General features: G+C 37.4%; 1 protein-coding gene across 1 annotated transcript in view; it reads right to left on the reverse strand.

Moving 5' to 3' along the window:
- LOC131990292 (multiple epidermal growth factor-like domains protein 11) overlaps positions 1-23,067 on the reverse strand; it is a 210,004-nt gene that overhangs the window by 150,394 nt on the left and 36,543 nt on the right. Inside the window, exons 2-5 of the mRNA XM_059355636.1 lie at positions 21,583-21,684; positions 13,237-13,370; positions 9,587-9,688; positions 6,024-6,124 (exon numbers count right to left, since the gene is read on the reverse strand). Coding sequence (XP_059211619.1) covers positions 6,024-6,124; positions 9,587-9,688; positions 13,237-13,352 — 319 coding nt within the window. The 5' untranslated portion in view covers positions 13,353-13,370; positions 21,583-21,684. The remainder of the gene's footprint in view (positions 1-6,023; positions 6,125-9,586; positions 9,689-13,236; positions 13,371-21,582; positions 21,685-23,067) is intronic.

Genomic DNA, 23,067 nt, shown 5'->3' on the forward strand with positions numbered 1-23,067 from the left:
TAATAAAGTTGTTTACAAGCAGATGTTGAATAAAGACACACAATGCGCTCCTCTTTACCCTCCCCAGCCTTCAGGCGGACCCATTCACTTCTTCTCTTCAATAAGAAAAGGCAACACTGGCCTATAGAATTTACCATCTAGGGTGGATAATTGATTTCTTTTGCTGCATCGAGGAAGGTATAACAGCGTGAGATAAAGAGCGGCCACACAGAAATATTCTCCTCCTTTCACAAACACCGTTTCTGACAGCTCTGGATGCAGATTCTTTTTACTTTTTAACTTCTTCTCACAACTTTCAGGATCTTTTTTTCTATCTGCAGGTTGTTGTTGCATAACAAAACTTATTCTACAGATTTGTGCGGCCACCTGCCAACACTTCTTCACCCTCGTCACATGAAACCCAGCAGGAAGCCTTCTCGCTGTAGGCTTTTTATGGATATGTTAAAATTAATCTCATTACACAGGAAACAAACAATGTACAGACTGTGATTCTAACTGGCTGCAGGCAGAAGAACAGGACAGCCCATCGGATCTTATTCATTTTAGTATACCACTTCATTTTCACTGAGAGATGCTTGAACACTAAGGCTTCCTGTGGAGGCAGACACTGCTCGTGCTCCTCGCTGCAGGAGTAAACATCCATCAACATACACAAGTTCACCACAGCTGTAAATGGATTCAGGACATTATTTGGGCGGGTTTTGTGAAAAAAAGATTCACAAAACTGTCCCGGGGGCTGTCCCGAAATCCTCAATACCTGAGGTCATGAGTGTCGACATGACATTTCTCAGTGTTCAGCTGAGATGGAGAGCATCGCACTGCAGTGAGAGTAAGCCAATGGCACCTTTCACACTACATAGATTAGCCTAGCAGTAAGACTTCTGCGCACAGAACGGAAGGATTGCATCCTGCACGCACTTTTATTTTTTTTTCCAGCCTCAGGCCCGAGATATACTTTCTTTCAGTTACACTTCTGCATGTATATGATAACTGCCTCACATATCGTGCAGCTGTTTGGAGCGTTAGTTGTTCAAATTGTCAGAAATTAACTCTGCCAGATGCAGTATGCACATGAACAGTAGGGGCTGTTTAGATGTAGCACTCGCCATTGTCATGGAAAACTTGATATAAGGGCTTCACATATCATCCACAGTAGCACTATGTCACTAATATAGGCATGTATGTGAAGAATTCTCTTCACGATGCAGCTGGTTGTCCACGTGAACAGAAAGTACGTCTCCGGCCTAACATTGTTGAAATAGTGTCTAATATTGGCAGCAAGACCAACAATTAAGCTGACCAATGCCCTTTCTCTTTGCTCCAAACCATATGTGTGTATGCAAAGCCCTACCTTTTCTGAAACACAGAGACCAAACGAGAGAAACTAGCAACCAAGCCATAAAGACTCTTTAATAGAAACTCTGCGTTCAAGCAAGTGTTTTCATTTTCACTGACGGCTTTGCTCAAGGACTCTACATTAATGGAAATCAAAACCAAAATCCCAAAATTGAAAACTGAATACCTCCTTGATGAACAAATTCCTGAATAGCCAAATATTTGGTTCCAACTCTAGTGGAGGTTGTCCTGACGTTAATTTTCTAGTCTCCAGTCTTGTGTTGTTAGAGCTGTGTAGCTCATTTAAAACTCAATGCATAACAAGAATGGAGTGTGTGTGTGTGTGTGTGTGTGAGTGTGTGAGTGTGTGTTAGTGTGTGTGAGTGTGTGTAGGCACAGCAAGTGTGCAGTTCAGCCAAGCGAGAGACAGACAGACAGACAGACAGACAGACAGACAGACAGACAGACAGACAGACAGACAGACAGAAGCAATAATGTAATATGAGTGGACAAGTGTTAGCATATCATAGTCTATCAGTGGAGTTCTCAGTTGGTGGTGAATGTTCAGTGGAGTTTTGGTTTATGCATAAATAAAAGCTGCAGCTCCTTCAGAAAAGAAAAGTTTACTTTGTCCTGTTTGTGCTCTCAAATTATTTATTGTTTATGCAAATTGACAGAAAATACCATAAAACATTTTTTACATTTTAACATCATGTTTGGGATTTCGGCTCTGACACTGTTAAATCAGCAGACTGTCAATGGCCTTACAAAGTGCTCAGTAACATGTTACCGTGAGAACTGATGTTACAGGTTAATGTTTCTGCTGCATCAGTCAGAGTTGCATCTGGCTTAAAGCTGTTTTAGTATTGAGGTGCCTTTAAAAAAATGTATTAATTCCTTTATACATATTCATTAGGTTATCAGACTAATTAAACATGTCATTGCCTTTTAACACTCTTCTATATTAGAAGTTGTATCAGATTTGGTTGTATATACATATATATACATACACACATCCTGCAGACACAAAGCTGTTATTTTTTTACTGTGAATGAGGAAATGTTTGGCAGCTGTATGTTGAGTATCAGCGTCTTCCTGTTTACTGTTTGTTTGCCAAAACTGTAAAAGATAAAACAGCTGCATCAGCAAAACTTAAAAACAACAAAAAACTGCTAAAATTGAGTGTTTTAATAGTCTGAGGACAGTTGGTGTGTTCCTGAGCTGCATCAAATGGGACGAGATGAACAGATATGTGAAGGAGCTGGAGTCAGTGTGTGTGTGCATGTGTGTGTGTGTGCGTGTGTGTGTCTAACAATTAAGCGGAGCAGCTGAGTTCTGGTTTACAGTTAAATAAAGCTTCCTCTGTACGAGTCGTTTCGGCTCTGACTGAACATCTGTCGTCTCATCTGCTCTGTCTAATTGTCTCCTGTTGTGATTGAGTTTAAAAAAACAGCTTCAGACTAAAATAACCGCATGGAGAGATATCTGTTTTATCTTGCTGACCAGCCTCTTCAACGAACAGATCCTTCCCACGCACCGGGGAATACAAAGCTCTGTGTAAACACTCTCTTGTGCTTAAAATAAAAGGCACAGAGGAAGAAGGAGCCGTGAGCCTGAAGTGACCAGAGAAGACACTATTGTTCAAACAACAGAATAAAGCTCAGATCTTTCAGTTTTAAGAGATATCTGACAACATCTAACTCCATATTAGCCGACGTTTGGTGCTCCCAGCTTTTGTTTCCCCCTCTCTCCATCTCCTCCCGTCTGTAAACGTTAATTTCAAAGCTTTTCTGCGGTTAAACTTTTGAGTAGAAATGGATCCACTTTGTAACAGAGCCTGATTGATCTGGCTTTGACAGCTCCAACAGCAGATATATAGATAACTGCCCGGCGCAAAGTGAAAAGATAACGACTCAGATTGAATCACTGCTCCACCACATACGCTGCAATTTTAACAAGGCTGCAAACTTCGTGTGTATCAAGTGGAAAAAAGTTTGAAAATAACAATGCAGATGACAGGAAAATGATTTTGTTTGTTGCAGAGACGTTGTGCAGAGCACACGTTCCCCCGTGCAGGGAATGGTTGTGCAGACAGGGCTGTCTGAGAGGAAACAGCAGAGCTCTGTGTGTTTTTATTGCCATGTGATCAAACACAAAGTGCATTTACAGCATTAGAGGAGCACCTTTAGCTCACATGTGTTCACTTTTGATGAAGAGTTAAACTGTCTGATGTGAGTCTTTATATGGTTACATGAGCTGCTCTGATCTCTGTCTGTTCCTCAGTCAAATGAAGCGCTGCTTGGCCTGCAGCAGCAGAGAATTTAACAAGACTGTTATAGAAAACAAAGTGGCCATAAGACATCCGTTATTCGCTTCCGCTTACATTTACAATATTATGTTTCCAGGGCAGATGTCTATAAGATGAGAAGTTGTTTGGATTTATTGTGTCACGGCTGCTGAGACTTCTCAGTTCTGTTCGGCCGAGAGGAGCAAAATGTTTTCTTCTGACGCAAATGTTTGTTTGCTGCTTCAAAATTATAAATCAGTCTTTAAAAAGTGCACTCAACTATAGTGTTTGTCGTGTGATTTCAGCTCAGTTTGTTTCTTTGTTTCTTCGTCAGCAGGATTATGGAAACATTACTGGCATGATTTTTATGAAACCTGGTGGAAATATGGAAACAGAAACTGACATCAGCCGTCCATGTTGTTTCCACATGACAACTTAAAACTCATGAACACACCTAAGTCAGAAGAACAACTTCCCAACACAGGGAATCTGTGGAGCATGTCATTGCACCGCAGGCCTTGTTTTAGCTAATTGTTTTGTTTTACAAGATGACAACTCTACTGCCATCACCCTCATTACCAGAGAAGAGCTCTGACAAACCCACTGAACCACCCAGCCAACACCAGACAGACTCTGTTAATCATAAACTTGATCATTTATCAAACCAAAGCTACAGCTATGAAATTGTCATAATGAAAAAATAAGCAGGTTTACAACAGCTGCATTGCAACAACATCACTATTTTGATGCATGAAGTTCAGATGAGTGCAGAATGTGACATATCCATATGCTGCGAGAACTAAATACAAAATAGAGAAAAGTGGCTTAAACATGCAGTCGTTATAATCAGAAAATGAACAAAAGTCATTTTTCCTGCTGATATTACAAATGACCTCAAGGTCCTCAAGACCTCCTAATGTTACATGGTGAGTAAGATGAAGGTGTAGCCTATAAGAGTGTAAACCAGACCTGGGACTGTTGGCTGGCCCTGTCCGGCCCACGTGAGGTTACCCGGAAATTAGAAATCAATACAAATAAGTGCTTTTATTTTGAAGGCGATTTACATATGTGCGTGTGTGCACAAAACAGGGTGACCTTGTTAACTCGTCAAAAACACTGACTGCTTTTGCAATAAGTTAATAAATTGCTGGTTTACTATAGAACATACATGCTCTATATTGTTTTTGTGGTTTGAATGTATGTTGTGTTTAAAATAAATAGAAAAGTGAGATAATAATTGGAGTTTTTACCATTTTTTACTGCTACAGCCATGGAAAAAAAATATTAGACCCTTGTTTTCTTCAATGTATTGTTCATTTTAATGCCTTGTACAACTAAAGGTACATTTGTTTGGACAAATATAATGATAACAACAAAAAATGGTCATAAGAGTTTAATTTAAGAGTTGATATCTAGATATTTCTATGTTTTTTTTATAATGATTTTGGTTATTATCAGGAAAACAATGGAAAATGGCTAGATATCAGCTGTACCAGGCATTAAAATGAACAAGAAATAAAAGAAAAAGGGTGGTCTAATAATTTTTTCCATGACTGTATATTTGACACATTAACATCTTGTCACACAGTCTTAAATCATAACATGTATTCTTAGCAGCAGCTGAAAACCAGATAATTTACTGCATTTCATCAAGCGATGAAATTAATATTGAGCAGAATTTAGTTCAGAGTATCAGCCCACCCCTTCCGCAACCTTCCCACCTCTGGTCTAAACCATTATAACTATTTTGTGTGGAGTCTAGGATCTCCAAACCAAAGTAATATTAAACAACTATCTTATCTGTAGCTGGTGACTTAATGTGTTGGAGAATTACTCTCTCTTAATATTTATATTTGAACTCAAATTTGTCGTCTGGCATCAGGCTGCCAGCTACAACTTTAGCTTTTATTTTCTACCTAAAGCTCTCTCAGAGGTCTGATGAAACACAGCTAAAAATCCGATCATGGCTTAAAGAAATACTGAGATGTCGCTCCAGCATGTTATAACTGCAGCTAAGTTAACCTTTCTCATTGACACTTTCAGTGGAGACACATCTGACGAGAGTTTTTTTTCTACTTTCTAAAAGTAGCTTTTCTCAAGTTTTTCTCAATTGAATTAAACACTTAAACTGTGCAAATCATCGTCATTTCTGCAGTTTTGGTAGCTGCTGCCTCCAGCTTCTTGCCATCCATCTGCAGAGTGCACTGAAGTATGACATCATATGTAAACAAGGTGCTGTAATGGATTACATAAAGGGTTGGAACCCATAAACCATTACTATTATACAGCCCTCACCTTCACCTCTCAGGGAACACAACATCATTTTATTGTCTTGTTTATATTCATAACAAATATCTGTTTGGGTCAAAAAGGAGAAAGAAGAGGAAAGAAAACAACTTACGGACACAAAGGTTTCCACTTTCATAGAAGCCGGGGCAGCACTGAGAGCGCCGCCGGTACATCGTCCTCACACCACGCCTGTACGCCGTCTTATAGCTGATCCTACACACACAGACACAGACACAGACACAGACACACACAGACACAGACACAGACACACACACACACAGTCACACAGACACACACAGAGACACAGACACACACACACAGACACACACACACACACACACACACACACACACACACACACACACACAGAGACATAGACACAGACACACACACACACACGCACAGAAACACACAGACACACACAGAAACACACAGACACACACACATTGATTTCATTAAAACACTCCAGCCACATTTATTAAAAAAGTTATAAAAACATAGTAAAAATGTGTCCACTTCACTTCGAGAGTTGGACGCCACTTAAACGTCTCAGGGAGTTTCTCCCTCTCACTCAAGGACGCTGATGTTGTCTGACATTTCAGCTGAAGATCAATGACTCAGCTCTTAGCTGGAGGAGCTAAACTGGTGGCTATAAAGCTTAATGTGGTCATTAAAGGCGATACGCCGACGGTTGCTCATCAGAATGACCACATCAGACGGAGGTGAACTGCCGCTTGTTGGGCAGTAGACACTTGTGACTGACTGACTGCTCTGAGCTGCAGTTGTTCAGTCTGACACGCTGCACACGACACACGAACAGACTGGGGGATGTCTCTGAGACAGAGGGGAGGAAACAGTCAAACTGTTTCTTAAAGTGAAGAAATGAATGGAGAAATGAATGGAGAAATGACCAGAGAACGAAGCCACGCTCGCTTCATGCTTTTTTTGTTTGTTTTCGTAGCCTGTTACCAGTCAACATTTTGATGAATTGGCAACAATTTCTTGGCCTTTATCTGATCCGTAAGAGTCAAGACCCAGGAAGAGCGATGGGCGGTGGAATTTATTCAATTTCTGTGTGCGTTTTTTTTCTTCTTTTTTTCTCTTTTCTTCTCTTTCTTTTCCTCAATGAAATAATTAATTTATTAAGCAAACAATTAAACATGAATATTTATTTAATTATTTATTCTTTTGGCACTGCCTCTTGTAAAAAATGCATGAATGTGGCAGGATGAATTGAATATGTGATGAAGCTGCTAATATTTGTAGTTTCATAACCTGCAATAAAGTAATAAAAAAAATCAAAAATCAAAAATTCTGTGTGCGTCACGTGATGCTGTCGTGCCCAGAAAGACTTTTCCCACTGACGAACATCGGTAAAACGTCTATAAATCAGAAACCAGCCCGCGAAAATTACTCATTTTACAGTAAGAATTTGATCCATTCGTCTGATGACATTTGTAAAGTCTAGTAGAGCTGTAGGATTATATAGTTTTATCCACATTCAAGCTAGCAGAGCCTGAAGTAGCAGTCTTTGGTGCGCTGTTGCACGGGAACAATAGATGCATCCGGGGGATTTTTTTTTAAGCATGGAAGGTAAACTTTATTGGCTTCATGCACCGTTGAGCAACTTTCATACACTGTAAAAAAAAAAAAAAAGTTATTTTACAGAAATTTACTGGATTATTTTACAGGGGTTTTCTTTTTGTGTGTGCAAAATGTCATAAAAAAAGAAGTAAATTACTTTTATTACAAAAAATTAAGTTGAAATGTGATATATTATGCAATGGGACTATACAATTATAGATTTCTTTGTATAGTAGGCTATTAATCAACTGCTTAATGGTCTTAAATGTTGAATTACTGTGAATTCTGTGACAGAAATACTAAAAAAATACACATCCTATTGCTGAATGTAAAATTAACGGAACTTTCTGGGGGGTTTTAAAAGTAAAACTTTAGATTTAATGGGGAAAAAACTGAAAGAAGAAAAAAAAGTAAAAATTTAGTCATATTAAACTAAAAAACTTTTATTATTCTACAGATATATATTTAAATACAGATACTGTATATTATCTGTAACTTAAAAAATATATATATATCTTTGAAATAACTTACAGTTGTTAACTGTTATTTGAAGGTAAGTGGAAACTTGTAATGTTTTTTTAATGGGGTTTTTTATACTGTAGAGAATAAGCAGAACTCGTCTCCATCACTGTCTCTCGCCTGCATTTCTTCTGAATTTCTCCATTTTTTTCCTCATGTACCAAGATCACCTCATCACTGTTCACTCTGAACCCAGTGATGGATGTTAAATATCTCTATTATAAATTAAAACAGGTCTGCTGACGCCCTCTGGATGTCAGGCACGACCTCTGACCTTTCCTCATAACTCACAGTGAGGAGCAGGGCGGCTGTCTGGAGGAATGAATGAAGGGCGCTCAGTAGAAGGCGTCCAGAGGTTTAAGGAGAGAACATACAGGAGATCTCCATAAACCCAGAGGAGATATTATTTAGTGTGCAGAATGATGGTTTGTCTGTTTTTAACCCTCCTGTTATGTTGGTTTTTCAGGATCAACAATAATGTCCGTGGGTCAATTCAACCCCATGTTTAATTATCCAAAAGTCTCAGAAACCAAAAAAATACCAATTAACATTGTTTATATTTCATTAATAACTCCATTACTAATTATTTTAGTCAATATTTAGTGCAGTGGTGTTCTTTACCTCTCACAGATCAGCTTCAATGAGGATAATTCACTCGTTTTTCATAAAAAATGCATGTTAAAACTTTTTTTTAATGTACATTGGACATACCTACATATAAATACAATGGTTTTAAATGACATTGAGTTATTGAAAATTGTATTTTTTTTTTTTTTCCCTTTATGGAGTGATAAATTAACATGAGTCAGCTCTTCTGTTCAGGGTCAGATTGATCATTGAACAGTATCTATGTAATATAAACATGCAAATATGTGAAATTAACTATTTTCATTTTATATGTTGATTACACTTATTAAGGCAAGCAGAAGAAGTTTCATCCGGAAAAAATACTTTTAACTTTTTTTTTTTTTTTTTTTTTTTTAAACTTTGAAATGGGTCAATTTGACCCACAACATAACAGAAGGGTTAAAGGAGAATCCAGTTTGAATTTCTGGCTTTTGAACGAGGTGTTTAACTAACTTATAATGCTGTACTGTGTCTTTCTTTTTTCTCTGATTTCTGTCATTCTAACTGTGTTATTCCGCACAAAGACATGTTTAAGTTGTTCCCACTGTTAGCCATGATTGTCCTGATTCTATAGAGCTACAGGACATTTATATAGATTTTACATATTGCAGGGAAAAACAAGAACACAGAGAGGAAAATGTGAACTGAAACTGCTCGTTGGGGTTCAGAGGCTCAACAGAAAATTAATCGACAACAATTAAAACACTTCTTTTTTTCTATTTAAGTCATTTAAACTTCAATAAATTGAATATTTGAATTCTGGGCAGTTTGTCTGATTAATTTGAGTGATTTGAAGGCGTCACCTCAGGCTCTGATTAGCTGGAACAGGCATTTCTCTTCATGGACTAATTAATGAATTAGTTAACGAAAACGTAAATAAGAGATTGAATATTGAGAACAATCATTAGTTGCTGTGCCGTGTCGTGCTGCAGACTGGGAGCGTACCTGTGTCTGGTGCACTTGAACCAGTTGAGGATGTCGGTGCAGCGGGTGTAGTAGACCTGGTCGAAGGGGTGAGCGTACGACTCCTGCACCGTCACCGCGTAGCTGCAGACACACAAACAGCCACAGGTTAACACACAAACACATGCACAATTCAGATCCTCATCATGAATAAATATTTGTCATTAATAAATTAACAAGCAGCCTGCTGCACATCAAATTTAAGGATTTGTTCCATTTACCCTCAAGGCTTTGTCCTGAAATCTGACAACTCACAGAGCGCTGTAGTGGAGCAGGACACGATGAACTTATGCATGAACAGATACAAACACATTTCTCTTATTTCACTTCAGATCCACAATTTGTTCTCATCTTGTTAGTAGCCATTCATGTCTGGGAATTCTCAGTGTTTTCCTATTTTTGCTCTAATAACAAACACAAAATTATCTCTGACCTAGGAGAACTTTACAAGGAAAAGAGAAAACATTTAATTTCAACAGTCAACAAATTGTTTGTTCAACACGAGTAAACTTTATTATATCATCATAATATCATAGTATAGTATTGGCTTGTATGTCTTCCTGTAACACCAGTGTTGGTTGCTGTGAGATATTATTACAATACTTCATTCATGATATTATTGCGTTTCAAACATTTTGCAGTCTGCTAAGTGTTGCAATAACATGTGTGCTGACATATTGCAATTTATATCCTGTTTTTAAATGCATATTATGTGCCCAAAGTAAAAACATTTGTAAGCATCTCTATTATCAATAACAATAAAGTTTTCAGTCTGTTATTCTCACTTCAATAATTTTTATTGCAGCTAAATGGGATTTTCAAACAGACGTACTGACCAACAAAAACCTGTTGAATGTAGAAATGTTGTGCATGTCATTCAATCAATGCAACTACAGGAAAGATATGCAGCATTTGAGAAATTTTAAAGTAAATCAGAATCAACTTTATTCGCCAGGTACGTATGCAACAAACAAAGAATCTGACATTGGTTTTATAATGCTCTCAGAGTACTTAAATAGAACAATGAACACTCTGAGAGAGAAAGTGCACAGATTAAGATTCCCTTATTATATAAAGATTCCCTTATATATATATATCCCCTTATTATATATTATATATATTATATACAAATAGTGACGAAATAAATAAAGTAGTGGATGTTTGGTCCGCTGTAAATAACTGTTACATTAAAATTATATTAAACAAATAATTCTGCATCATCAAATTGACTAAAAAGGCTTTTAATGTTACCATTCTAGTACCAAGAAGTTTAATTTGTATTTGCGAAATTGCAAAAAATCCAACATGGCAGCTGCAGTTACACTGCACATGTGCTGAACTGCAATGATGCAACTCCATGTGACCCTGTGTCTTCTCCTCTTTATACCCTCCTTGTCCTTGTGTTGGCACATGGCTCACCACCTGTCCTATAGTAGTGTTTCAAGGTTTCGTTCCTCCTTGTTCCTTTGTTAATAAACGCTGATGATTAGGTGAGATTCATTGTTCAGCATCATTGTTGCAGCTGGAATCAACTTCTATCATTTCTTCTCAGAACAAAACGTTTTTTTTAAAGAGAATCTTAAGATAATGCTACTGCATGAAGCCTCGAGGCCATGGAGCTAAACATCACAGAGGAATATTCTTCTGCTCATGACACTCAATAATCTTTCCTTTCAGAAGAGGTCACAAGCATGTGAAGTATTGATCGGGATGAAGAGCCAGGGCACAAACGGTCCTTGTGGTGCAGTTTTTTATATCTGAAAAATGTCTAAAGGGTCATTGATTCTTTCAGAGCACTTTAAAGGATTTATATATTTTTCCTGAAAATCTTTTTAACTTTTATCTTTTAACAATCCTGACAGATCTCAGCTTTTGATTTCCAGAATTTTCTGTGCAGATTTTGTTTTAATGTAGGAACATTTTCGGAATAATAGACATGATTCATTTTGAGGTGAATCTTTAAAAATATTCCTGTTAATGTCGGTCTGGATGGAGGAAGAAAAACCTTCTTCATGCTTTGTGCAGTAGAAACATTAAAACTTCACTGACACTGAATGAATACTGATTAAAAAAAGACAATTTTGTATAATTTTAAATCTGTTTTTATGCAAGCATTGCATCCTAAACCTGCATATTGTGATATTCCTTATGTGTTACGGTTTGATTTACTGCAATTTGAGAGTCTGGTGTGGAGGATATACATCCTGTTAATGAGGTTAGATTTTACAGACGTGTATTTATGTATGTATATATATATATATATATATATATATATATATATATTAGGGCCGGGACGGTTAGATTAAAAAAATAATCTAATTAATTAGAGGCTTTGTAATTAATTAATCAATAACAAAAATATTGTTTATTTTTGTTCAAGTGTAGCAATAGCATATTTAGAAATATAGTACATTTCAGAAATTCAGGTAGCCTATAGGTAGGTAGACCTTCTGTAAACTATAATACTTTGGTTTTTGAAGTAAAACACAATACTTTCAAGTACATTCAGAACATCCGATGGTTTTTTGTAAAAAAAATGTCCCATCATCCACGGGGCCAACCAAAGCGTCTCATCAGCTTCTTCCTTCATGTTCACTGTGGTTTGTTGTTGTCTGAACTCATGAACGCTAGTTGGTGCTCCAGTATAATCGGTCCGCCTGAAACTCATCCAGTGAGAAACGTTCCGCAGTGCAAAAATAAGTGTGATTAAAATGAGTCAATTTTTTTTTAAAATTTTTGTGTAATTAATTAATCTTAATTAACGTGTTAAAGTCCCGGCCCTAATAAAAATGTTTTCAAATAACTATAAAAAAATAAAATGAAAAAATTATTTAATTAAAATTAAAGTAACTTAAATCAAAATTCAATTAAAATAACTATAAAACTTGAATTAAATAAATTACTAAAGTAATATAAAATATATAGTGTGTCGGTCTGGATGGAGAAAGAAAAACCTTCTTCATGCTTTGTGCAGTAGAAACATTAAAATAGATTCCAGAGGATGCTCTTTCACTGACACTTAATGAATTCTGATGAAATAAAGACAATTTCGTATAGTTTTAAATCTGCTTTTATGATTATTTGTGCAAGCATTGCATCCTAAACCTGCATATTGTGATATTCCTTATGTGTTACAGTTTGATTTACTGCAGTTTGAGAGTCTGGTGCTGAGGATTTACAACTTTCACTTTGAGAAAGTTTCACTAAATCTCCCCAGACGTCCCAGTTTGTGGCTTGAATAAAGGTTAGTGAACTGAGTGCAACCTTTAGCACAAAGTGAAACTGTGATCGTCATCAGAGGTAATATCCATTTCCACAGATCCCACTGATTACACTGAGAGATTATCGATCACGGCACATGCACTCTGTGTTGCTCCCATCAGAAATGACATTGTGCTTTTACTCAGCGCAGCTCTGAGTGGTGAGACCACTCAAGCAGTCACATTAGCATCGCTGTGGATTTACAGCCTCGCTGTGTCCCCGGGAGTAAACCTTTTCCCTGTTGCGTTTGATTATTGGCGAACCCTCGGTCTTGATTTGTGGCGGGGAGTCCATTAGTTCACTGCAGCGTTCTGAGCCCCTGTTATTTCACTCTGAATATGGTGCCGAGACTGAAGCTGGAGGAAACTGACCTCTCCCAGTGGCTGCAAACGTTGGGGTCGTCCGGGTTGAGGGCCGACACTACGGAGATCCCGCTGAGCAGGCCGAGCCACAGCAGGGCTCGGGGGGGAAGCCCACCGGCCCCCATCGTCCTCCTACCTCCGTCCTTCAGGAAGAGAGAGACAGAGACAGTGAGGGACAGGAGTTCACTTTTAAAATGATGAGGAGTCGTCACAAAATCACAAAAAAGATCTGACTACCAGTAGCATGAAATAAATATATTTATAAAAGAAAACGGAAAAGAAAAACATGGACAGACTCTCAAAAAACTCAACAATTGTGCTCCATTTTTGTTAAAAAAAAACGGACCCCTTCCTGCTTGGGGGCAGTGGTGGGAAGTAACTAAGTACATTTACTCAAGTACTGTACTTATATATAAAATATAAATAAATATTATTGAATTATTTAATTTTACTTGAGTGTTACCATTTTCTGCTACTTTTTGCTTTTACTCCTCTTCATCAGAAATATTGTACTTTTGTAAATGTATGTTTATGGATTTTATACATACAAACATACTAGAAACTTTCCCTGATTATAACATATGGCAATATATAAAATACAGAAAAAAAGTAAACAAATAACCTATATAGCACAAAAGGCTTAGATTTAGATTTACAATCCATCATTAAAAGGCGGAAAATTAAACTAAAATACAGTACAAATATGGCAACACATTCAGGGTTATTATATGGATTATTGCCCATGTTCTTCACAATAAAAGTAGTTTTAATTCTTCACCTTATCCAAATATTCACTGAAAATCTGTTTCGGAGAGAGGAGAGGACAGGACAGGCTGTTTACACAGAGCAGAGAGGAGAGGATAGGAGAGGCTGTTCACACAGAGCAGAGAGGAGAGGATAGGAGAGGCTGTTTACACAGAGCAGAGAGGAGAGGACAGGAGAGGCTGTTTACACAGAGCAGAGAGGAGAGGACAGGAGAGGCTGGAAACATGATAATTCAATATGTTTAATATGGGGAGAAAAATGTTGTTTTTTTTACAACATTTGTGAGCACTTGGAAAATTGTTTATACATAAACTCTGTTATATTCAAATATTGCATTGTTCCTGTATCTGATTTATGTCATTCTAACTGTGTTATTCTGCACAAAGACATGTTTGAGGTGTTCCCACTTCTAGCCATGATTGTACTGATTCCATAGAACTGCAGGGCTTGTAGATGTATATCATAATATAGCATTAAAGGTGAAACTTAAGAGTCAACAATCCGTCATTAAAGGAAGGAAAATTAAACGTAAGTACAGTAGAAACACGGCAACACATTCAGGGTTATTATAGGGATTATTGCACACGTTCTTCACAATAAAAGTAGTTTTAGTTCTTCACCTTAGCCTCACACTTCCAATGAAACACCTCCAAAATAAGAACAAACTGAGAAGCTTTCTGTACAGGTGAGTTTTTCCAAGAGAGGAGCTGCTGTTAAACCTTTAACCATGAGAGGAGAGACTCATCGATCGACTACCTGAAACAAGCTCAGGTCAACTATCCTGCTCTCTGCTGAACTCTGTGTGGAAACAAGTCCAACAAACTGAACATTTTACTCCACTGCATTTATCTGATGGATAGAGTTACTTTTAAGAACTCTACTACATTGGTAGAGGTAAAAGTTCGGTACAGAGGTAAAAGTTCGGTACAGAGGTAAAAGAATAGCCCAGACTAAACAGACTAATTCCGAAATGTGTATTAGTCTGGAACATCTGATCACTTTTGATTTCCAGGGGACGTTATTAACCCATAAGAACCCACGGTGATACTGTTGTAACAAAAACTTTAAATCTTCTAGAATCTCCCATATTCAGCTTTATGCTTCACATTAACTCATTAACCCATTGAAGCCTGGAAAGCGGTTACGTCGTTTTGTAGTATTTGTATAAGCTCTCAAATACCTTTTTGAAATTAATTTCTATCTGCTACAGAGGCTGAAAAATCTATTATTTAGTAGAAGAGTTGACACTTTTTTTCCCAGAATTTTTCCAGAATTTCCAGAAAATTAGAGGCTTATTTTAAAATTGCCCAGCGACTTTTCAGGCCTCAATGGGTTAAATCCCTAAGCGACGTATACTCAACACCCTGGTGTGGTGGTCATGTGACTTCGACAAGAAGTGACTTCTCCAAAATGTGGCTGTGACTGGAAACAGAAATCTAAAAAAGTAGCTAATTACAAAAAGTTTATTTTTTATTACTAGGCTAAGTTTAAATTTATTTAACAATTCTAATCTGTTAATAGGGTGTCCTTTATTCCATTTAACCCTATAAGAGTTTGTTATTTGTTTTTATTTATTATTGACTTATTATTATTTTGTTACTTAAAAACAAATCTGAAAAATAATTTATTGTTCAACAACACTATTAATGTCACAATTTTAATATGTGTTGTGGAGAAGCAACGAAAAAGGCAAATTTGTGTTTCAGAAAAGGTGTTGAGTTTATTTATATTAAAATAAGAAATATCATAAAAATAAACATCATAAACGCCCAATGTAACGTATGTGACACATCACAGATCTTTGACATTTAGGGGTAGTATTTAAAAAAAAAACACCATATATGTGTTCTATGTGGTCCACTTGGTCTGTGGTATATCCCCCATAATTTTCCTTCAAGGATAAATGGGTCTGGGTTCTTATGGGTTAAAGTGTGCAGACAAAAATGCCTCTAAATGGACCTACAACCAATCACAGCAGGTAACCACTGTTAGTTGGGGCAATGCTTGGTCTCTTTTAAAGCACAACAAACATCAAATTACAGGTAAAGTCCCTGAAATGTGTTAAACCAACTGAGCAGGTCTGTCATAACAGCATTTAGTTGGACAATAAATTGTCCAAGAAATAACTGTTGTCAATGACATTATTGATCAACATTTTAAGACAATTTAATGCCACCAGTATATGAACATAAAAACACAGCTAACTTTTAATTGTTTCCAAGTTTATGTACAAAACTCAGAAATTACAGAAAAAAAGTGTCTGCATGTTTTTTGCACTGAGCTCAGGTCTTACACTGGTCAGGAAACTGTTGTTCTGGCTACAACAACAAACATCTCACCGACAAACAGATGTGTCAGTGTTAATAATCTAATAACCTGATATGATCGAGGATATTTTACTGCAGCACCAGAACTTCTGCTGCTCTTCAGGATCCGAGATCACTGCTCAGCGCCTGGGTCCCATTTGGCTGCTGTTTGTGAAGTGGATCGGTTATATGAAGCTGTAGGTACGATGCAAAGAATGAAACAGCAGCAGGTGGTGGAGATGCTGCGGTAAACTTTAACTCAATGTTTTCACAGATTTGAGTGTTTACAGAGACAGAAGAGGACTTTACATTTGGATTCAGACACTTAAAGCCACATCAAATATGTGTTTGTTAATGAGGTCAGGTTTTAGAGACGTATATATATATAGATATATATATATGTATATATAGACTGAGAGCCAGACTTCACAGATTTTACTTTATCAGGTCGGGACTCTGGAATAGAAACTCTAAAATGAAGAGCAAAAAAAAAACAAAAAACATTTAAAATAACTATGAAGAAAATATGAATTAATTAATTAATTAAAATAAAAGTAACTTAAATTAAAATAACTATAAAAACTTAAATTAAAAAAAATAAAGTACTTAAATGAAATAAAATATGTAGTGTTCAAGTGTAAATACTGAAGTTTAATCAAATTAAAAAATGAGAAATATGTTTCTTTCTCTAAATTTGCTTCTTATTTCACGGTCACCTGACAAATATTCACTGAAAATCTGTTTACACAGAGCAGAGAGGAGAGGACAGGAGAGGCTGTTTACACAGAGTAGAGAGGAGAGGACAGGAGGGGCTGTTTACACAGAGTAGAGAGGAGAGGACAGGAGGGGCTGTTTACACAGAGCAGAGAGGAGGGGACAGGAGAGGCTGTTTACACAGAGCAGAGAGGAGAGGACAGGAGAGGCTGTTTACACAGAGTAGAGAGGAGAGGACAGGAGACGCTGTTTACACAGAGCAGAGAGGAGAGGACAGGAGAGGAGAGGAGAGGCTGTTTACACAGAGCACATTTAAAATAACTATGAAAAAAAAATTAATTAATTAATTAAAATTAAAGTAACTTCAATTAAAATAACTATAAAAACTTAAATAAAAATAAATAAATAACTTATTAAGTAGCTAACTAATAAATTATGTAGTGTTCAAGTGTAAATACTGAAGTTTAATCAAATTCAAAAATGAGAAATATGTTTCTTTCTCTAAATGTGCGTCACCTGACAAATATTCACTGAAAATCTGTTTACACAGAGCAGAGAGGAGAGGACAGGGGGGGCTGTTTACACAGAGTAGAGAGGAGAGGACAGGAGGGGCAACATGGAAATACTTTAATTTGTACAATATGAGGAGAAAACTGTTTTTTACAACATTTGTGACACTTGGAAAAGTGTTTAATCTGCACAAAGACATGTTTGAGTTGTGCCCTCTTCTAGCCATGACTGTGCTGATTCTACAGAACTGCAGGATTTATATAGATTGTATATATTAAAGTGGAATACAAGGACACAGGGAGTAAAATGTAAAAACAGCAAAAAACTCCATGAAATGTCTCGTTGGGGTTAGGAGGGTTAAACTCTTCTCCACCTGTGTTGGTGATGCATCAAACGTGTTGTCACACAATATCAATAATAAAAAAATCGATGCTACCTTAAAATTCTTTTGCACCGAGATTTCTTTCCACCATTTGAGGAGCCGAATTGACAGCTTGAGTTTGGAGTGATGTTTCCCTGCTGCTCTATCTAACCTTTATGTAAAGCAGTGAGTGATTTCTGTGGAAGCAGATTGGTGATGTCAGGCACACAGCCCCACATTGAGCTGCTGCTCGCAGAGGCGCGCCGGCTGATTGGCATTCTCAGCAGTGCATGTGTGCCCTGCTATTTTATTTTGCATAAAGCAGCGAATATTTGAACTTTTTACTGTGCTGTTTTTCTCCTGACGTGTTTTCAGCCTGCCTCCCTTTTGCTCCTCAGAAAATAACAGTGGATCACCCCGAGCACGGGTTTCATTGCCTGGTGACTCAGATCGTCTGGTGACTCAGATCGCTCACATTTGAGGAAATCTCCATATTTACACCCTGGTTTCATTGCTCTTCCTGTTGCTTTTTGTATTATGACATTGCCCTCCGACAGTCACACAGCCCGCTGATGTTTTTAAAATTGCAGCTTGCATCCATTTCATCTTGAGACCTTATTATGTTGATTCTGTTTGTATCAGTGATTCACTCTGTGCCGCCTCTGTCAATTACAGTTATTACATGTTTCTCCTGCCTAACTACACATATATTTAACTCTTGTGTAAATTGTGTTTCTTTCAACACACTGACCTGTTTGTTCAGAAGAGATAGCCAAGAAAATGGCTGATAGGTTTGGATTGTTTGAGAAATAAGTTTAAAAGGATTTTAAACCTCTCAACCTGTCACATTTTACTCTCCGATTTCAGTTTTTTACAGTTTCCGAATGTGATAAATTGAAACTTAATGGAAATTATTTGGGCAATTTTGTGCCAATCCAGCTATTTCCAGGTTATGCTTTCCAACTTTCCAAATGTTATTGGACTGAATGGATCAAATTGTTATTGTAAAATGAGTCATTTAAAGCGGGTTGTGATGCTAAAAAAATGTATCCACTGTTTTATAAATGTCTCACAATGTGAGATGTCTTTTTGGCCCTGTGGGTTCAATACCTACGGTTCCTCTTGGAGGTTTATTGATAATCTCAACCCCTGCCTGCTAATTTCTCATGTTTGAAACAGGTCCATGGTCTTGGTTCTTCCGCTCCACATTCACCTTTTTGTCTGTTATGAGTGAATATCCGGTTACCCACACGGCTCTGCTCTCTGTCCTCCTGTGAGCGGGAACAAGCTTTAAACCCCTGGAATAACAAGTGTACGCAGATAAGTACCTTTGTACTATTACAGCAGCAGTCTGAGTCACTGAAGGACTGGGAAATGACGATTACAGTAATAAAATAAATAATAAGCCATTTATGTTTCATGATTCACATACTCTGAACCATTTACTCTTACATGTCACAGTTATGGCTGAAAGTGGGAACAACTCAGACATGTCTTTGTGCAGAAAAACACAGAATGACAGAAATAAGAAGTCAAATTTCTCTGATAAATACATTTTTTTTAAAATTGAATGAAATGGAATTTATATATAAACATTTTTCCAAGTGCCCACAAGTGTCCTGAATGTTGTACAAAACAAAGTGTGTGAAATAAAGTGATTTTGACGGAAATATCACTATTTTAAGGTTCATTTTGGTCACTTTTTCTAAGTGAAACTTTTGGATCTGTTCAAGGACAATCAGAAAGTTTAAACTCCAATGATAATGCCTGTTTTTACAGTTTATCTTTTACAGGGTTAAGGCAATGCAGATGGAAATCTCTGGCAAAATTATAACCAAAATCATATTTTTCTCAGCCTGGATTCCAAACAGCCTGATAGGAAGAATATCTCCATCGAGGCACCTACATCTTCAAAACGGATGTTTCCTGGGAGTGTTGTTGACGGTTGACTGTGACATAAGACTCGACAGCGGAGCCATTCCTCATGCCGTTGAGTCATTTGAGAGACGCGACGCAGTGACAGGCCTGGAGAATCACGGCGATGATGAATAAACCGCTGAGTGACAGAAGTGGTGCAAGCCAAACTCTCCCACACACACTGTCCCGTAAAGAAATGACATTATGATGTTCATTTGTGGACAACCGGTGGCGAGTTCTCATTAGGTGTTATATTTGAGCGAGGGCCAAGAGGAGACAGCGAGGAGTCAGACAGGCTGGACGGGTGTTTGTTTCTCTCACAGCTGTGTGGAGACAGGCTGCAGACAGACAGGTGGAGGTAAGGTGGAGCAGTGAATCAGCCATCGCAAGATGAATGGACAGCCATGAGTCAATCTGACGCAAACAGCTGCATGCAGGTGTGACAATGAGAACAATTAAAGCCGGAGAGAAGGACGCATGTGAGCCGAGTCAAGGATAAATCCTCAATTCATTCTGCCAACATAATGTCCAGAACTGAAGCAGGGAAACAGCTGCTTTTTAAAAATTATTTTGGATTTTTATTCATTCAGTAGGGCTGGAAAAATGTGTGTATTTTTGCTGCATACGACCCCATATGTCCATTTTTTTTGGGCCAAATACTGCTTTCAGTTTTAATTTTTTCTGAATTCTGTGTTTTACAATTAAACCCTCCGGAGTTTCAGGGTTTTAGTTTGCTCCTGTCACATTTGACTTATTTCACCATCGCCTTGTATTTCACTGCAATACACACACATACACACACACACACACACACACACACACACACACACACACACACACACACACACACATAAATATATATATGTATATGTATATATACAATATATATACGTATACATATATATGAATAGAAATCTATAAGTCATGCAGCTCTATGGAATCAGCACAATCATGGCTAGAACTCAACTCAAACATGTTTTTATGTAGAATAACACAGTTAGAATGACAGAAATCAGAAAAAAAGAAAAACACAAGTTGAATTTCTCTGAGAAATATTTTTTTTTAAATTGGAATAAAATGGAATTAAAAACTTTTCCAAGTGCCCACAAGTGTCATCTATGTTGTAAAAAAATAATTTTCTTTCGTATTGCCATGTTTCCAGCCTCTCCTGTCCTCTCCTCTCTGCTCTGTGTAAACAGCCCCTCCTGTCCTCTCCTCTCTGCTCTGTGTAAACAGCCCTTCCCTGCCTCTCCTCTCTGCTCTGTGTAAATAGCCTCAATCATCATGTCTTCACAGTGTCTCTGAGGAGCAGAATCTAATGTTTCTAACAGGATCTGGTTAATGCAAACACTTTATTTTAAATGACACATGGAGAATAAAGAGATTCTGACACTAATATCAACATTTTGAACTCCTTTTTATGTACCGTTTTCTAACAACTGATGATCCGTTCAATGAGTGTTTGAAAGTTGAAACTCAGATGATAATACCCGTTTTTCTAGGTTCTAAAAACATTATGAGTATCCTATTATGTTACACAGCAAATTATCCAAAATATTTAAGCTGACAAAGCAGAAAGAGACATTGAACAGACAACCTTAAAACCCCAAAGCAAATTCCATAATAATAAAATTAATGTGCTATGGGATAGAGGACAAAGCTTCCATATTTTCTGTCCCCAAGGGTTAAACTTAAGGGACATGTCCAGAGATAAATATTAGATTAAATTTGGATTGAGGGAACAATTCAGCACAAACATCAGCTGGAGACAGAGCAGTTTACCCTGAGCAGAGCCGAGTGTGATGAATGGTAATCTGTGGTGGAACTGAACTCTATCACAAGAGAAAGACCCCCAGTGGACGACGGGGCGGGACCTCAGGATGCCTGTGAACACAGAGAGGAAAAACATATAGTATTACCAGGAACACACATACATATTTACATACAAAACCATTCAAAGGTTATGTGTCTGCTGCCACAAAGCTTAATTCTGTCATGTCTGAGAGGAAAACTTAGGTTTGACTGTTTTTTGATGCTTTTAGATCATAGAAAGTCCTCTTCACAAATACTGTAGTTTTTTGATGAAGGTTTGTTTTGCACATAGAGAACAACAAGCTGTACAATAATTCAACTAGAATGACAACTGAAAGGGCAGGAAGAGACAATTCAATAAGATTAAAATAAATCAAAGGGCACTGGAAGCTCAGCATCAAAATGTGTGCACATTTAAATGTATAATATGCAATTTTTTGGCATTACAATGGTATTAAATGACTCCACATTTTGCTTAGTTGTGTTCTTAGATCATCCCAAATCCAAACAACGTTCAAAGCAGAGAAATTGGTCATTTTAAGGTTCACGTGCGTTCCATTTTGTCACTTTTCAACGGCTTCATTACCCATTTGCACATGCCATATCATCACTATACAGTTCTTAGATTTGAGTGGTTTTTAACTGGATGAAGGAATTTCAACCATCTCGATCTAAAGTTACCAGAGAGACAAGCTGAGCAAACATTAGCAGCAGCTCGACTCTCAGCTCCTCCAGGACGTCCTCAGTGCACCAAGCTGCATCAGAGAAACACTGATTTTTAACATGAATCTGCTTTATTCAGTATTTTTCTGGTTTAAGCAGCAGCTTTGTTTATTTTGGAGAGGAGGAGACCTCTTTGGAGAATTCTGCTCCTGGATGAAAAAGGAAACCTGACCAGAAGAAGCTGACTGCAATGATGGCGCCCAATTGCACTGTTGTGGTTCAATAATGATTGCAGGTCGCTGACGCTTTTCTGGACTGGAAAACAAATTTAAAATCAAACTTCCAGCAGTATTTGTTCTCCCCTGGGTGCCATGCCTGTTCCTATGTTTTATTGATGCAGCCCAAAAATCCAAATTAGTGATCTTTCTCTCACCAAGTGTTTCTGTGCCTAAACCATAGAACAAATCATTATTATTTTTGAAGCTGTCAATGGACTGCAGTGTGTATTTTTGGAGTATTGGACGGTCTGACTCATATCTACAGTATGTGTCCAACCAATAGGAATCTGGAACAATGAGCAGCACCCAAAAAATCAACTAAAAGTTTGAAGGAGTTTAAATAATTTAATTCTTCTTTTGGGGCCAAGACTATTTCAAACTTACACCATAAATTTGGTGCTGAATTATACTTTATTTCACCATTATTGAAGGAAAGTAGAAACACATCCAAATAACAGCCAAACCTCATCGGTGGTGTATACTGTAGATATTCTTATCTTTAAGGGATTCAGAG

Source organism: Centropristis striata, chromosome 2 (assembly GCF_030273125.1).
Source record: "Centropristis striata isolate RG_2023a ecotype Rhode Island chromosome 2, C.striata_1.0, whole genome shotgun sequence".
NCBI lineage: Eukaryota > Metazoa > Chordata > Actinopteri > Perciformes > Serranidae > Centropristis > Centropristis striata.